Source organism: Carlito syrichta, unplaced genomic scaffold (assembly GCF_000164805.1).
Source record: "Carlito syrichta isolate Samal-C Ts95f unplaced genomic scaffold, Tarsius_syrichta-2.0.1 Scaffold236645, whole genome shotgun sequence".
Taxonomy (NCBI): Eukaryota; Metazoa; Chordata; class Mammalia; order Primates; family Tarsiidae; genus Carlito; species Carlito syrichta.
The window spans coordinates 33,818-47,877 of NW_007180741.1; the positions used below are offsets into that span (position 1 = coordinate 33,818).

Sequence of the window (14,060 nt, forward strand, 5' to 3'; positions counted from 1 at the left end):
ACAAATTCCCTCGTGGAGATACCAAACTCAATTTGGTGATGTGGCAGAAAACTACTTCATTTTCATTAGCAATAACTGCACATCTGACTGCTATTTCCTTTGTATGATAGAAGAGGCGTCAATTGTCCATTTTGGCCCATTCCCACCCAAATCTTTGTTGGGTGCCCTTCTACCTTTTCCGGATCTTCACTGCCCTCCTAGTCCATATAATGGAGCCACAGCTCCATAAGAACAGTGGGGCAGCAGTTTAAAGGTTAGTCATGCTTGAGTATCCTTGAAATAAAATACAAAAATTAATTTTCTGTTACTAATGTGATTTCAAGTATGCTATATTAATTTAGCAGCTGCAATACAGAATGGCAAAATAAATATAAATTCAGGCATTAATGAATGTTTAATTCATTTAAAAGCCATTACATTAGCTGACTGCAAAATGTCAAAATAATTATGTCTTCAAACATGGCTGAATTCAATATGCCAGATAAGCATTCAGGAACCAGAAATAAGCTAGATTCAAATTTTACCTGAGCATGTCCCCACATGCTGAAATCATTTATTGACCATCCTAAACATGTACTCAGATATATAATGCATTATCACTTTATATTGGACAATACTGCCAATGTTCCTAACATCTAATTAGATGTTTAACTGTCTTTTTTAAATGTCGTTTTAATAAAGACCTATGCAAAACTCCTACATGACAATTGGGGTTTCATTTACATCAATGTTGTCTTGCTTCCTACCTCTGTTCTTCATTCCTTTTTCAGATTCCTTAGACTCCATGATTAATCAATTCTTTGGTCCAGCTCAATGTTTGTTTCACAAAAAAAAGAGGTGAGTGAGCAGATTAGAACTAATCCTGCAATAGACAGTCCCTAAATTACCAGTTTCCACTTGTAAACCAGCTTTTTGTAAACTGAGAAGTGGTTTATCCAATGGCATATGCAAGGAGACTCATCTTCAGTTTGCACTGTCACCAGGAGAGGAGAACTAGCATGTGCCTGGCGCCTCCTCTTTGTTCAAGGCTCACAGAGACTGGGGGTGGCTGCCCTGTGTCACTCAATGCGACATGTCAAACTCAAACTGTTCGTCTCAAAGCACCTGTTCCTTCCATTATACCACTTGTCATGACATGACTTATCTTAAGAGTCAACTTTGATTCTGTACCTGAAGACGTTTGGAGACAATAAAGAAGCCTCATCCAGACATGACACTGCATAGCCCTGAGTGATCTGTCTCATTGCCGATTGGTGGCTTGCAGACCATGAGGCCTAGCACATTGACCGGAACCCCACTGGTAGTTGCCTGAATTCACCCACAGGGACAAGTGCCTAACTTAGTGCCAGCCCTCACTCATTGATCCATCCAATCCTTCTACATACGTTCACTGACTGCCTATCATGTCTGTGTCAGGATGCTTTCTAGACCCCAGGGGGATATAACAAATGGACACCACAGACACATATCCTCACCACTCAGGTATCACCTGAAATGTCCCCACCCAGAACTGAGCCCCCAGGATCTCCTCTCCTTTACATCTTACTCTCACCTACCTCATCCTGTTTTAGTTTCTTCCTAATGCTTATCCTTACCAGAATCTATCTTATTTGTTTTTGTTTTGAAAAAAGGGTGTGACCTGCTGGTGGTTCTGTCCAAGGCACACTTCTCCTCCCTTTCGCTGGTAGACACTGGTCTGCACTCCTGGCTCCTAGCCTCAGCAGCCCATATGCACCAGTTAACCTCTCCTGGGGCCAGTAATCTTTCTTCCCTGATGGTAGACTTTGGAAGTGCATCCACTGTGCCTCTCCTGGGTAAGCCAGATCCTTCTTCTACATCCTCCCCAACCCCCCCCCCCCCCCATTGTTTGCTCAATAGCAAAAAGTGGGCACAGAGCACTTAGCTGACTTATCCACCGCCTCCTACAGCTGAACACTCCACACAAGCAGATTGTAAGTTCAGGAATTCCAGTGGACTGAGATAAGAGCACATAAGAGCTCCTGGCATTTATTCATGCAGTCAACAACCATCAAACAGCATTTACCACATTCTATTCCCCATATGCTGGGTTTATAATGATCAACAACAGGCACAGTCCTCACAACTGAGGAAGAGACACACATTTAGCATCAAAACAGCACGTGGTGGTAAGAACCATCACTGGAGGTCAGCCTGCTGTGGGGAGGGGCCCAAGACAGGGTAGGTCAATACAAACCTTCCAGAGGAAGTAACACCGAATCTCAAAATAACAATATAATAATCCAATAGTGATCTAAGGATGAATAATAGTAACAAACTGGGAAAAGGTAGGAGAGTAGACATGTGGTATCAGGTAAGTTGGGGAATAGGGGTCCAGGGCCAGCCACAGTGGAGCTATGGCCCACTCAGTTGACCTCTCTCTTCTCGCTTTTCCTTTTGGCCTGGTCGGATCCATCCTTGGCTGCCCCATCTCTCCGCTCTGGCCCTCCTCTTCTGGGCTCAGATTCATCTCACCAGAATCCACTGCCACTAGGTGACTCAGAGCCCTCAGACCCAACAGCCCCCTGAGAGGGCTCTGTGCAACCCCATTTAGGAGACGACCGTAGGCAGGCCGCAGCATGTGTGCATGTGTGAGTTACTTAAACAGCGGCTGTCCATTCCACAGACTCAGATGTGCTCTAAAACCTAATGCTCACACATTAGGGTCAGTCCTGAGATAATCTAGTCACCCTCTGAGGCAGATCATGGTAAGCTCCCTCAACAGTGGCATTAGAAGGAGATTTCCCCGAAATGTGCAGTAATACATTTGGCAAGTATGATCTTAGTAGACAAATTAATCCATGTACACCATATTCGCTCACTATTATGGAACACTTTGCTGAGCATTGCGGAGATGCAAAATTTAATAAGTAATCCTGTTTTCAGTGAGTTTACAGACTACTGAAGGAAAAGGAAGTACCAAAAACTAAAATGTAAGTGATAGTGCCAGGGTTGTAAGAAACTCAAGTTACTGCATGGGTCCCTCAACACCCATCAGAGAATGCATCTTTCATGCCAGGCATTGGATGTACAGAGAGGATTATGATATGGTTCCTGCCTTCAAGAAACATTGACTCTCACAGAGGAGGAAGATATAGGAAATAGGGGAGCAAAGTGCCATATTGCACTTAATAGAAGTCTTCTTGAAGGCCTTATCAGCAAAGGAGTTGGGGGCAGTCCTTCTGAGCCCCAGGTCTGGGCCACGGAGTAGCTGGAGTTTAGGTCAAGGAGACAGGGGAAACCCATTCCATGAGGAAGGACACAGAGACCAGAAAGCCCAGCACAGGGCAGGAGCGGGCTGTCCAGTTTGGCTTGAGCAGAGGCCCCTGGATGGGGACGAAGGTTGGAGAGGGTGGCCAGGTTCCTAAGAGCCCAGCAGCCAGGCTAAGAAGGCTGTGACTTGTTCTAAAAAGAAACTCAGGGGCAATCCACTGGTCTTTCTGACAGTCAAGCCCTGAAAACTGGCACAGGGCAATTGTGGAGCATTCATATAAGCAGCCCACCTGCAAAGATGACAAGCATATGCAAAACCACCATCTTCACTTTCTGCAGCAACTCAGTGGTTCCCGAGAGCTTCACAGGCTGCCGGAAAACTTGACATACTTCAAAAACACTTTGAAAATAAATAGACATGGCATGAATGGTAAAAATCTGCAACCCACGTGTATCTCTACTGTGTAGAAGCTAAATCATAACAACCATATACTATCCTCCTTGCACAATCATATTTCCTTCACAGGAATAAAAGAAAACACAGATAGCACAGTCTGAACCCCCAGAAAACTTCAGGCCTCCAACCTTCCATCAAATAATCAATTTGTTGCCAATAAACTTGTTATTTGTTTTCTCCTCCAGTCTTGGTCCATTCTCTTGAAATGCACAGGTAAATTATAAACGGATATTAAAACATGATAGTGTGTCACCTCTGGTATAAATACCCTCTGTGGAGAACCGGAAACATGCAAATAAAATTTGAAATTGGTGGAGGACAGGGGTTGCCAGGACTATTTCTAAATAGAAGAAAATTCAGAGCAGAGCACTAAAGCGGGAGTATAGTTTACTCCCAGAGACAACGAAGAGATGAAGCAGGACTTTCTGAGAGCTAGCATTCCAATTTTTAAGGTAGTGATATTTCTTTGTGCCAATGGACACCGTTTCACTGAGTAAGAACATATATCCAAGCTATTAACAAATAGACTTGCTAGGTGTGGTGGCACAAGCCTGTAATCCCAGCTTTTTGGGAGGCTTAAAAGAGAGGAATGCCCGAGCCCAGGAGTTCAAGACCAGCCTGGGCAACATGGCAAAACCTTGTCTCTACAATAAATCAAAAAACTGCCAGGCATGGTGGTGTGAGCCTGTAGTCACAGCCACTTGGGAGACTGAGGAGGAAGGATTACCTGAGCTTAGCAGGTTGCGGCTGTGGTTGCCCTGATCATGCCACTGCACTCCAGCCTGGGCAATAGAGTAAGACTCCGAGTCAAAAACAAAAAATAGATTTAAAGTGCAGCTCTGTAGCTAACAGAACTAACAGAAAATAGATCAGCTTGTCTGGCAAATAAATGAGGGTTCGGATGTACTAATCTCCATGTGAGACTTAGAAAAAGGGAGTACAGGCAGGGACCATTGACCGTCCATCCAAAAAGAATTGTCACATCAAGAAAGAATAAGTAGAGGCAGATGCAGCATCCCTGCATACCAAGAGACACAAGTCCTCCAACCTGAGACAACAGACATCATTCAGCATGTGACAACCAGCAGAACCAGAGCTCGTAAAAAACAGGCCTCCACTGACCTAAGAGTCAGGGTTTGAAGGGCTTAGAGGCAGCTCAATCATGTGGAGTTGAGCTGAATCTCAAGAGAGCAGAAGCCAACAGTCGCCTGGACCTTCCCTGTGGTTAGCCACAACCGGAAGCACAGTTTCCTACGAGAGGCAAGTGGCTTCATATTCTTGCCTATTCAGCAAGTAGCAGAACGCCTGGTTGCCAGAGAATGTGAATCGAAAAACTATTTATACAGCTGGTCTTGGACAAATGAATAGAAGAATAGGCATTTACCTTTAAAAATAAATTTACTTTTTATCCCTTAAATGTATACAGATTTTTCAAAAGCATGCTTGCATTTACTTACCAGAAAAAATAATTTACTTTTGAAATATTTTGAATAAGCTCAAATCACACTTGAATGTCAAATGAGTCAGTGGAAAAAAAACTGGACTTGAATGATAATATGTTGAAGCCAACTTTAAAATAAAATAGAAGTTTAAGTCGAGAAGAACTACTTACCCTGGTTCAATGTAATTCCTGCATGGTTCTATTTTATATTTACTGCAGTAAGGAGAAAGATGAAGTAAATTAGGTGTTTTATTACCTTTGATCTGTTAGTGAGGTTTTTCGCCAGTATTTAGTCAATACAAATAATCCCCTCAGGTATTTCTTGAAACATGACAACGGCTTGAAGCTACAAGAAAAATCAATCATCTCCTTTTTGTTCCTCTTTTCTTTTTCTGACATGACATTCTTCTCAGTGGTTGAATTAACAAAAATCTCAAAAACTGGCTGAAGCAAAGTTCTTGTGGAATTTATCCACCGAGAGTGGTGTGGAAGGAGACCTTTCCTCCAGAAAGCTATTTTACTTAAAACAATCTGGATTGCTTTTTCAAGCTGATGATGAGTTTTATTCAGAATCAAAGATGTGTCAAAAAATAAACTTTTACTCAAATCACCTCTCGAGTCACTTTTAATTCCACTGGAGTCCTCTAAAACTGTTTCTATGGTTTTCAAAAGGTTATTTGGATGCTGAGTAAATGTCAGCAACAGATTAAAAATATTCCAATTATCCTTCTGTAAGTTATTCCAAAGACCTTCTAAGGTGAGATCAATCACTCTATTCAAGTAAGACCCTATTTCTGTGCCGTTTTGTAATGAAATTTTATCCAAAAGCAGGATCACTTTATGAATTATTTCCCATTTTGTATCTTGAGGGCAACTATGAGTAGAAATTGGGTTAGGATATAAGAAGTCCATTTGGTTGGTGATGTTATTTATAGGAACTAAGCAATCCAGAATTTCTTCCCATAAACTGACAGAATCCGTAGAAAATATTTGAGTCTCATTACTAACTACTACCACAAGATTCTCCACATCTCCCAAGTTAATTTTCACAGATGTTAAAAATTCTGCAATTTCTTCCAAAGTATCAGAAAATTCTTCAGATTGGTTCACATATGAGAGTATGCTAGGTGACATAGTGAAAATATCAGACTCCTGTGATATATAAGGTTTGACCCCAATCATTCCAAAGGCCAAGTCAAGAAATGGCATCAGCAAGTCATTTATCTTTTCTAATGGGAAAGAATCTACTTTTTTCAAAGTAGCTATTTCTTTCACAAGATGTTGAACACTTTGTTGCATGATGGAATAGAGGGTGTCAAAAAATTTCATAGTGTCCTTGGTATTGGAGATGAAGTGAGTTTCAAAAATTGTGGCGATCTTCTCTGAAACCTTCTTGGCCAGCTTAAGAAGTTTCACAGTGGAGTCCACAGATGTGGCGAGATCTCCCAGGTCTGTACTGTCATTCAAAAACATGTCCAGAGTCCTAGAAACTTCTAAAAGAGGTTCTGGGACACAACTTTCTTCGCCAGCTCTTGAAATAACACCAAGTAATCTCTTAGTAATTTCTAATGTTGTTCTGTTTCTTAGAAGGGATGAATTATTTATAAAGGAAAGCAAGTCAGTTAGATTAGCAAGTATAACTTCTTGGAGGGTAGGATATGAGGTATAGAAGTCCTTATAAGGAGAGTTTAAAAGAGTATCCATAAGACTTGTTATCTCTGTTGAACATTCTCTCACAAGGCGAAGAGCTGACCCAAGATCCTGATTGAGCTTGAAGAAGTACTCAGAACTGTTCACGTGGAATAGCAACTGACTCACTGCTATGAAAAAGTCCAAATTGTTTTCAGTCTTATTTTCCATTGAGGTTTCCCTGAGGACATTAAATAAATCTTTTATGAACTCCAGTGCTTGATGACTATCAAAATAAAATTCTCCATTGTTTAATATAAATGAGCTTTTGATTAGATGATATATACGGTATGTAGTGTCCTTTAAACTTGAGAAAATGTTCATCAATCTGTCTTCTTTCATCGAGGTAAGAAATTGATCCAGTTTTAGAATTTTTAGAATTTTATCTTTTGGCACAAAACTGTAAATATATACATATTTCTTTAAATATCACTTTTAATGTATTATCAATGGAAAGATTAAAATATAGTAATTTTGTTTTATAACAACATCAAGGGAGGATAATACTGAGTGGAAGATGACATGCTAACATAATTCCAGATGAAACTTAATATTTTGTTGCCAAATAATGGAAAGAGTGGAGGAATCTCATATATAATTCCATTACAATTTCTCAAAACTAGAAACTTAAAAAGTATTTTGCTTTTAGAAAAGAGCGTGAAAAGACTACACAGTAATTCTCAATGTAAGAACTAAATCTCTGAAAGTGGTAAGCATATTTCTATTTTTCTTAATTTTAGAAGCACAGCAAATCACTTATACACTGTGATGGCTTTATAATGTGTCAGCTTGGTTGAGCTGAATGATATCTCTGGAAGGCCCTTTCTTGCAAGTGTATGGTCTGGGTGGTCTACAGGGGAGATTTCCTCATGAGAGATGGAGAATAGACAGAAGTAAGTGGTCATGTTGTAGTATAAATACACCTCATTGAATAGTGACTATTCAATGGACCACTAATTTCAGTGCTGCTGAGAAGGAATTTAGCAGATATGGTTAAAGTCCCTGAGCAGTTAAGCTGGTCAGAAGGGATGGGTAATCAGATGGAAGGCTTTAAAAGGCTTAGGAATTCCCTAACCTAAAACTCCAGAAACAGCCAAGGATGCAACATCTCTCCCGTTCCCCAGGTCTTCCTTCTTCACCACCTATGGACAATGAGCTTCAGCTTATGTCCATGTTGTCCCTGCCCTGCTGTGGTCTTCCCAACTTATCAGTCTGCCCTACTGATATCAGACTTGCTTAGCCAGTCCCAGTATTCTGGCAAGCCAATTCCTTGAATTAAATTCTTATTCAGGTTCTGGTTCCCGTGGTTGAGCCCTGACTGAAACAGACATTACAGAAAACTGGAATTTTCCTCCAGCCTTTTCACTGGCAAGCTTCAAAACAAATTTTTAAAGATATATGAAAAAGATAATTTTAAATAAAAAGTTATAATGAGGTTTAACCCCCTAATTTGTGAATGGACAGTAAACCCAACAGTTCAAATTATGACCATGCCGTATATGCATGTACAGCTAGAAAAACTAACTTTTCAAATTTATATAAAATAGAATAATTATTTTCATGATCTAAACAAATGGAAGAATAAATAATATGTGATTAATTATCATGGGCTAGGCTTATATGTTTACTATTGAGATGACAGCAATCAAAATTATTATGTAACTTGACATTTTGATAAAATGTTAAAACAAATTTACTTCAAAGATCTTTCAAAGGTGTCAGTAGGTACAAGTGCTATTATTGACACATCTATACTCCAGAAAATAGAGTGGCTTGAGATATATCACATCTGCATGTACAACATAAAGTAAAAGTAGACTTACCTCATCTCTGTAATAAGATCTTTGTGGAAGTTTTTTAGTAGAAGAGATATTTTGTTCTCAGATTTTTCCTTTGATAAAAGGGAGAAGAATGTTTTCAAAAGCTGTTCTGTGAAATCCACTACACTTCTTAGAGGGAGCGTTGTTTTCCCACCAGTTTCTGACTGCATATGGTTCAAGGTGAGGCTAATGAAATTCATTATTTGAAGGTCAGGATCACTTAAATTTGGAGCTGCTTCTTGAGCACTGCCAGCTAAGTTATTGATGGAGTTAATTAGGATGCTTTCAAAAAGCAACTGAACAACTGAGAAATTAGTTAGCTGTTCTTGATTTAGCAGATGAGTAAGAAAGGCAACATCCCACACACCTTCTCTAAAAATGTGTTTTAGAGAGCTCAAAAAGGTAGTAATATTTTTAATCAGCAAAACTATATCATCAGTTGAAGTCTCATTGGCCATATGAACAAATAATGTTTGTATCATATTGGAGTAATCATCATTTGCATTTTCATGGAGCCAGTTTTGGGAGACGAATAGAAAATTTTCGATAACTTCTAATGTTTTCAATGATGATGAATCCAGGATTTCCAGAAAATGGGCAAGTTCCAAAGTTATGTTTTGAAGAGTCACTGAATTTACACTTTGGATTTCTTTGTTCATCTTAGAGAATAGGTGCCCACTTCTAATGTCATGGGTTGGGTCTTTGGAGGTTTGTTCAAACTCAAGCCACAGTTTTTCAAAGTTGTAAGTTGCTTCGCTTTTTCCCTCTACACTACTCTCTGTGAGATTTGCATTAAGAATCATCATGAGTGAAGAAAATAGATGATGAGTACTATTTTCTAGGCTCCAATTTCCAGAAATCAGTTTTATTATTCTTTCCAAATTTAAGAAAATAGTATTTTGAATAGATGTCTCTGTACCTTCATCAATGTTAAAGATGTTGTTTAAGCTAGCTAGTTTGTCAAGAACATTTTCACCTGATATAACGTTTGTAAAATTGACATTGAATTTTTTTAGTTCTTCTATGATTTTCAAGGCAACTTGCTTAATGGGACCACTAGGACAAAGTTCAGTGACGTTGTCATTACTTTGATTTCCAGAAGGTAGAACAAATGGTAATATCTTGTGCCAAAATTCTCGCACAGTTTTCACAAGTGCAGTTTTCATGTGAAAGACTTCAGACAGCTCTAGAAGAATCGTAGTCCAGTCCACTAATTCGTGAATTACACAGACAACTTTCCTAGTTATTTTCATTTGGGAGCTTTCATTGGAACATTGTGAAGTGTCACCTGGGGGAGTCAGGTGGAGGTGGTTAAGTATAATGGCCACTTTGCTATAAAAGGAAGACGACATGAGCCCACGGACACTACAGACCCCTAATGCTGGATTCTCCTGAAATCCAGAAGTTGTATGATTCCAGCACCAAATCACAGGAAGGCAAGTTAAAGCCTCTGAAACAACACCTGGTTTGTCTGATAATAATGCGATGATATCCAAAAGAGTTTTTATCATGACAGCAAAGTCTTCCTTGGTGACCTTTGAAATCCTTATGCCATGAAAGAGTGTGAAGTCGTAGACATCCCTGAGGCCTTCAGTGATGTTTGTTTCAAGCACTCTCTGCATGAGCCTTACAGCATGAGGAAGCACATAGTACAAATCCACCACAGTGTCCATATCCTCTTTAGGAAACAGCTGCGAGAGCCGCAGCAGGTGATTGACATTCCAAGAACGTGAGCTGTCTACAAATTTCTCCATCAAGCCAACAAACAAGTTGACCCCTAAGTTGCCAGTGTCTACTCTACTGATATTATTAAAGAAATCTATTAGGCTTGCACTAAGCTGTTCAACCTGATGTACTAAAAGGTCTACATCAGCCTTCTTGAAAGTATGCATGAGAGAAATGACCTTCTTCAAAACTTGAGTATGACCTGCATCTTGTGAAATGTTGTGATAAACTTGAGGCATTAAGGAGTTGAACACATCTCTAAGCAGTTGAATACCAAGACTCCCAGCTTTCATTGTTTCACGCAGAATTATTTCTGGTGAGTTTTGGAGATCATGAGGTAAATTGAGGGTAAGGTAACGTGCTAAATAATAAATTGACCTGCCTAAACTGTTTACATCCTTTTCCTTTGGGCTAGTGGTAAATATACTAAAAGACTTTTCAGTTTTAGAAGAGGAATTGTTTTTTAAGACGTTAGGGGAAATATCTTTTACAAGTTTCTGAAATTCTTTTCCCAGTGCTATTAAATACAGCCAAATATTTTGAAACTGGTCAGGAATTTCATCTGACGTTTCTATGGGTCTTAGAATTAATTCAGTAAAATGTTTCCAGTTAAGTTGAGATGCAAAATCAAAGCCACTTGTTAAGTTGTTGATAATCATTCTTACTTGCTTTGTGGAATCATTTAAAAGGGCTAATAAAATCTCAAATTTTGGTACCTTTTCTTTTTCAAAGATTGTAGTAAGTACAATATTTAGAAAGTCAGTTACATCTTTCAAGTAAACATTTACACAATTTGTATTTGACTCATTCAGTGAACAAAAAGGTTCCTTTATATTTAATACCCAAATTACAATTTTCAATATAGAGTTCATTTTGTTTTCTACATCTCTGAAACTTCCCCAAATACTCTGAAGATGACTTTGTGAAAGACTTGAGTTATACATCACATACAGATGGTTTATGACATCTACGCATGCAATGCATTCTTTCAATATGCTACCTGTGTTCTCAGAGGAAAATGTGGAATTTAACATGGCCAAAATACGTAGTGTACTCTGTGAGGTGTTTACATATAAGCCATCTTCTAAAATAAGCTCAGTAAAGTTGTGAAAAATATCAACACAGGACAACAAATTTTGATTATGTGACATATTTCTAAGAAATAATACTGTTTCTCTTAGCTCAGAGATGATGCTTTCAAATTTTGATCCATAATTTGTAAGATTATTCAAAAGAAAGTGATTTATTAAATCTACATTTCTACCCATATACTCTGAGGTATTGCTGGACTCAATGATAACTTCAAGCAGATAATTTAAAAACTTTCTGCTTGTATTTGTGTTTAGTGAAAATGTCTTCAGCTGATGCAGAGTGTTTTCCATGGTGAAAAGGGATTTTTCCACTTGCTTCAGGTTAAGTGATTTCGCTGTAATGAATACATTTCCTAATGCTACTAAAAGGTCCCTGAGATCCAGGAAGTCATCCCAATCATGAAAGTCACTGGCTTGAGTTACATTTTCAAACAAATTTAATATGAGTCTAGCAACATGATGGGTGGGAAAAATTCCCTGGCAGCTTTTAGAAGTTTTCACATCGTTTTCCAACTCAGTCAAAAGCTGACTGAGACCAACATGAAGAGAAGTGAAAATATTCCTATCAAACTGAAATATTTGAGATATGCTTCCACAGATTTCAGTCCACATTTGAAGCCATGAAATGGTACAATGAATGGCCATAAATTCTTTGGATATACTGACATTTGCTGAGAGATTTGAAAAAATTCGTGCCCATGGAAGAATAAATGTAATTCCCTCATCTGTTGAATAATTCACAGAAGAAATGTGTTTATTATCCAAAACAGAGCATTCCTTATCCAACAGCGCTTCGACTGAGACATTGAAGAGTTGACTCATATATTGAAATAAAGAAATGCGAAAATCTTCATCTACTGTAAGCAGCTGTTTGAGGCCTGTCAAAGTTTCATGAATCACTTCCAGTTCTTGGCCCTCTGTAGAGGTCAGGTATAGGGCTTGATGCTCCAAAAAGTTAAAGACTGAAAGCAATTGCTGACAATAAGACATGTTAGAAATTCCCCCAAGAACCTCTGCTGTCTCAGATAAAAATGCAAATGCTTTACGGGTGTTTTGGAAATTAAATTGCTTTATAATATCCAAAATGTGTTTTGAGATTTGTGTAAGGAAAGTTAGTAAAGACCGTCTACTTTGAATGTTCACGAATTCATAAATATATTGGTAAAATGAAGAATACATTTGCAGAAGTAAAGTTGAATCCTTGTCCTTGAAGACATTTAGGTATATATGAGTCAAAATTTTATCAACTTCTTGTTTTTGAGGTTCAGAAAGGGATGAAAAAAGATCAGATACGTTGCTTATAGCATAGACTGTGTCCAAAGCTTCTGAGACTTGTTCCTGCTTCAGAAGTCTAAACTCATAAAGACTACTTATTATAGTTTCACTTAAATGTATAAAATCTGCGTTCACAGTTGGTGATTTAGGCCAATCTGAATGGAACAACTGGGAAAAGTTAAAACTTTCAGTAAGAATCTTGTTTTCTGGAACAGAAAAATGAAAAAGCGTAGACAGGTTTTTCAATTTAGCTCTTTCTCCTTCTGAAATGTCAGAAAGCCATAATTCTAGTAGTTTGGGATTAATTTCAAAAAGCATTGATTCCATTAATCTCAAAATATTTGATTTATTCATTACCCAGCGACTTTCAAGAGTTTGCACTTTTCCAGTCACATCTCTGCCAAATTCCAAAAGTTTCTGAGCACCAACAACAGATGGATCTCTCTCCAAGCTTTGTAAATTATTTACCCACAAAATACTTATATTCAGAATATTCTCGATGAGGGATGGAAGGTTATGAAATTTAGGAACACTGGATGAGTCAAAAGGATCAGATGATAATTTCCCCCAAAATTCCACAAATGATGAAAAAAAGTTCATTTGTTCATCCTCAAGGGTATGCAATGTCTTTTCCATCATTAGAAGGTGCTTTGTGAAATGTAAGGCCCTATAATATTAATAAAATTGTTTTAGTATCAGAATGAAAAAAAAATTCAACTTATCAAATTTACAAGTTAAAACTTATTTATTGACAGTAAAACATAAATGAAACATATTATACATATTACAATATACTTCCCAACACAAATTAAACTAATGTGAACATTTGAAAGTGCTTTACAAATCCACAATAGCAATTGTATATATTTAGTTTAAAATGTGTTTTTGACAATCAAAAAGAATGCATTCTAAATTATTTTGCTCTGTTAATTTGTAGATAAAGTTTACTTTCTATACTGTTTGTGGAGTGCAAACTAGTTCAACCTCTATGGAAAACAGTGTGGCAGTTTCTAAAATAACTAGAAATTGACCTTCTATATGACCCATCAATCCCCTTCTGGAAATATACCCAGAGGAACTCAAGTCATTCTACAAAAAAGATACCTGCACATGCAAGTTTATTGCAATACTATTTACAATAGCAAAAAAAAATGGAACCAACTGTGTTGCCTATCAAAAGTGGACTGAATAAAAAAAACTGTGGTACATATACACAATGGAATATTATGCAGCCGTAAAAAAGTACAAAAGTATGTACTTCACAGCAATTAGGATGGACTTAGAGTCTATCACACTCAGTAATCTATCACAGAAACAAAGAACTGAGTACC

At 38.1% G+C, this 14,060-nt stretch overlaps 1 protein-coding gene across 1 annotated transcript in view; it reads right to left on the reverse strand.

Moving 5' to 3' along the window:
- ABCA13 (ATP binding cassette subfamily A member 13) overlaps positions 1-14,060 on the reverse strand; it is a gene marked incomplete at its 3' end in the record, with an annotated part of 147,999 nt that overhangs the window by 28,958 nt on the left and 104,981 nt on the right. The window contains exons 17-19 of the mRNA XM_008051823.1: positions 8,642-13,396; positions 5,386-7,218; positions 3,522-3,631 (exon numbers count right to left, since the gene is read on the reverse strand). Coding sequence (XP_008050014.1) covers positions 3,522-3,631; positions 5,386-7,218; positions 8,642-13,396 — 6,698 coding nt within the window. The remainder of the gene's footprint in view (positions 1-3,521; positions 3,632-5,385; positions 7,219-8,641; positions 13,397-14,060) is intronic.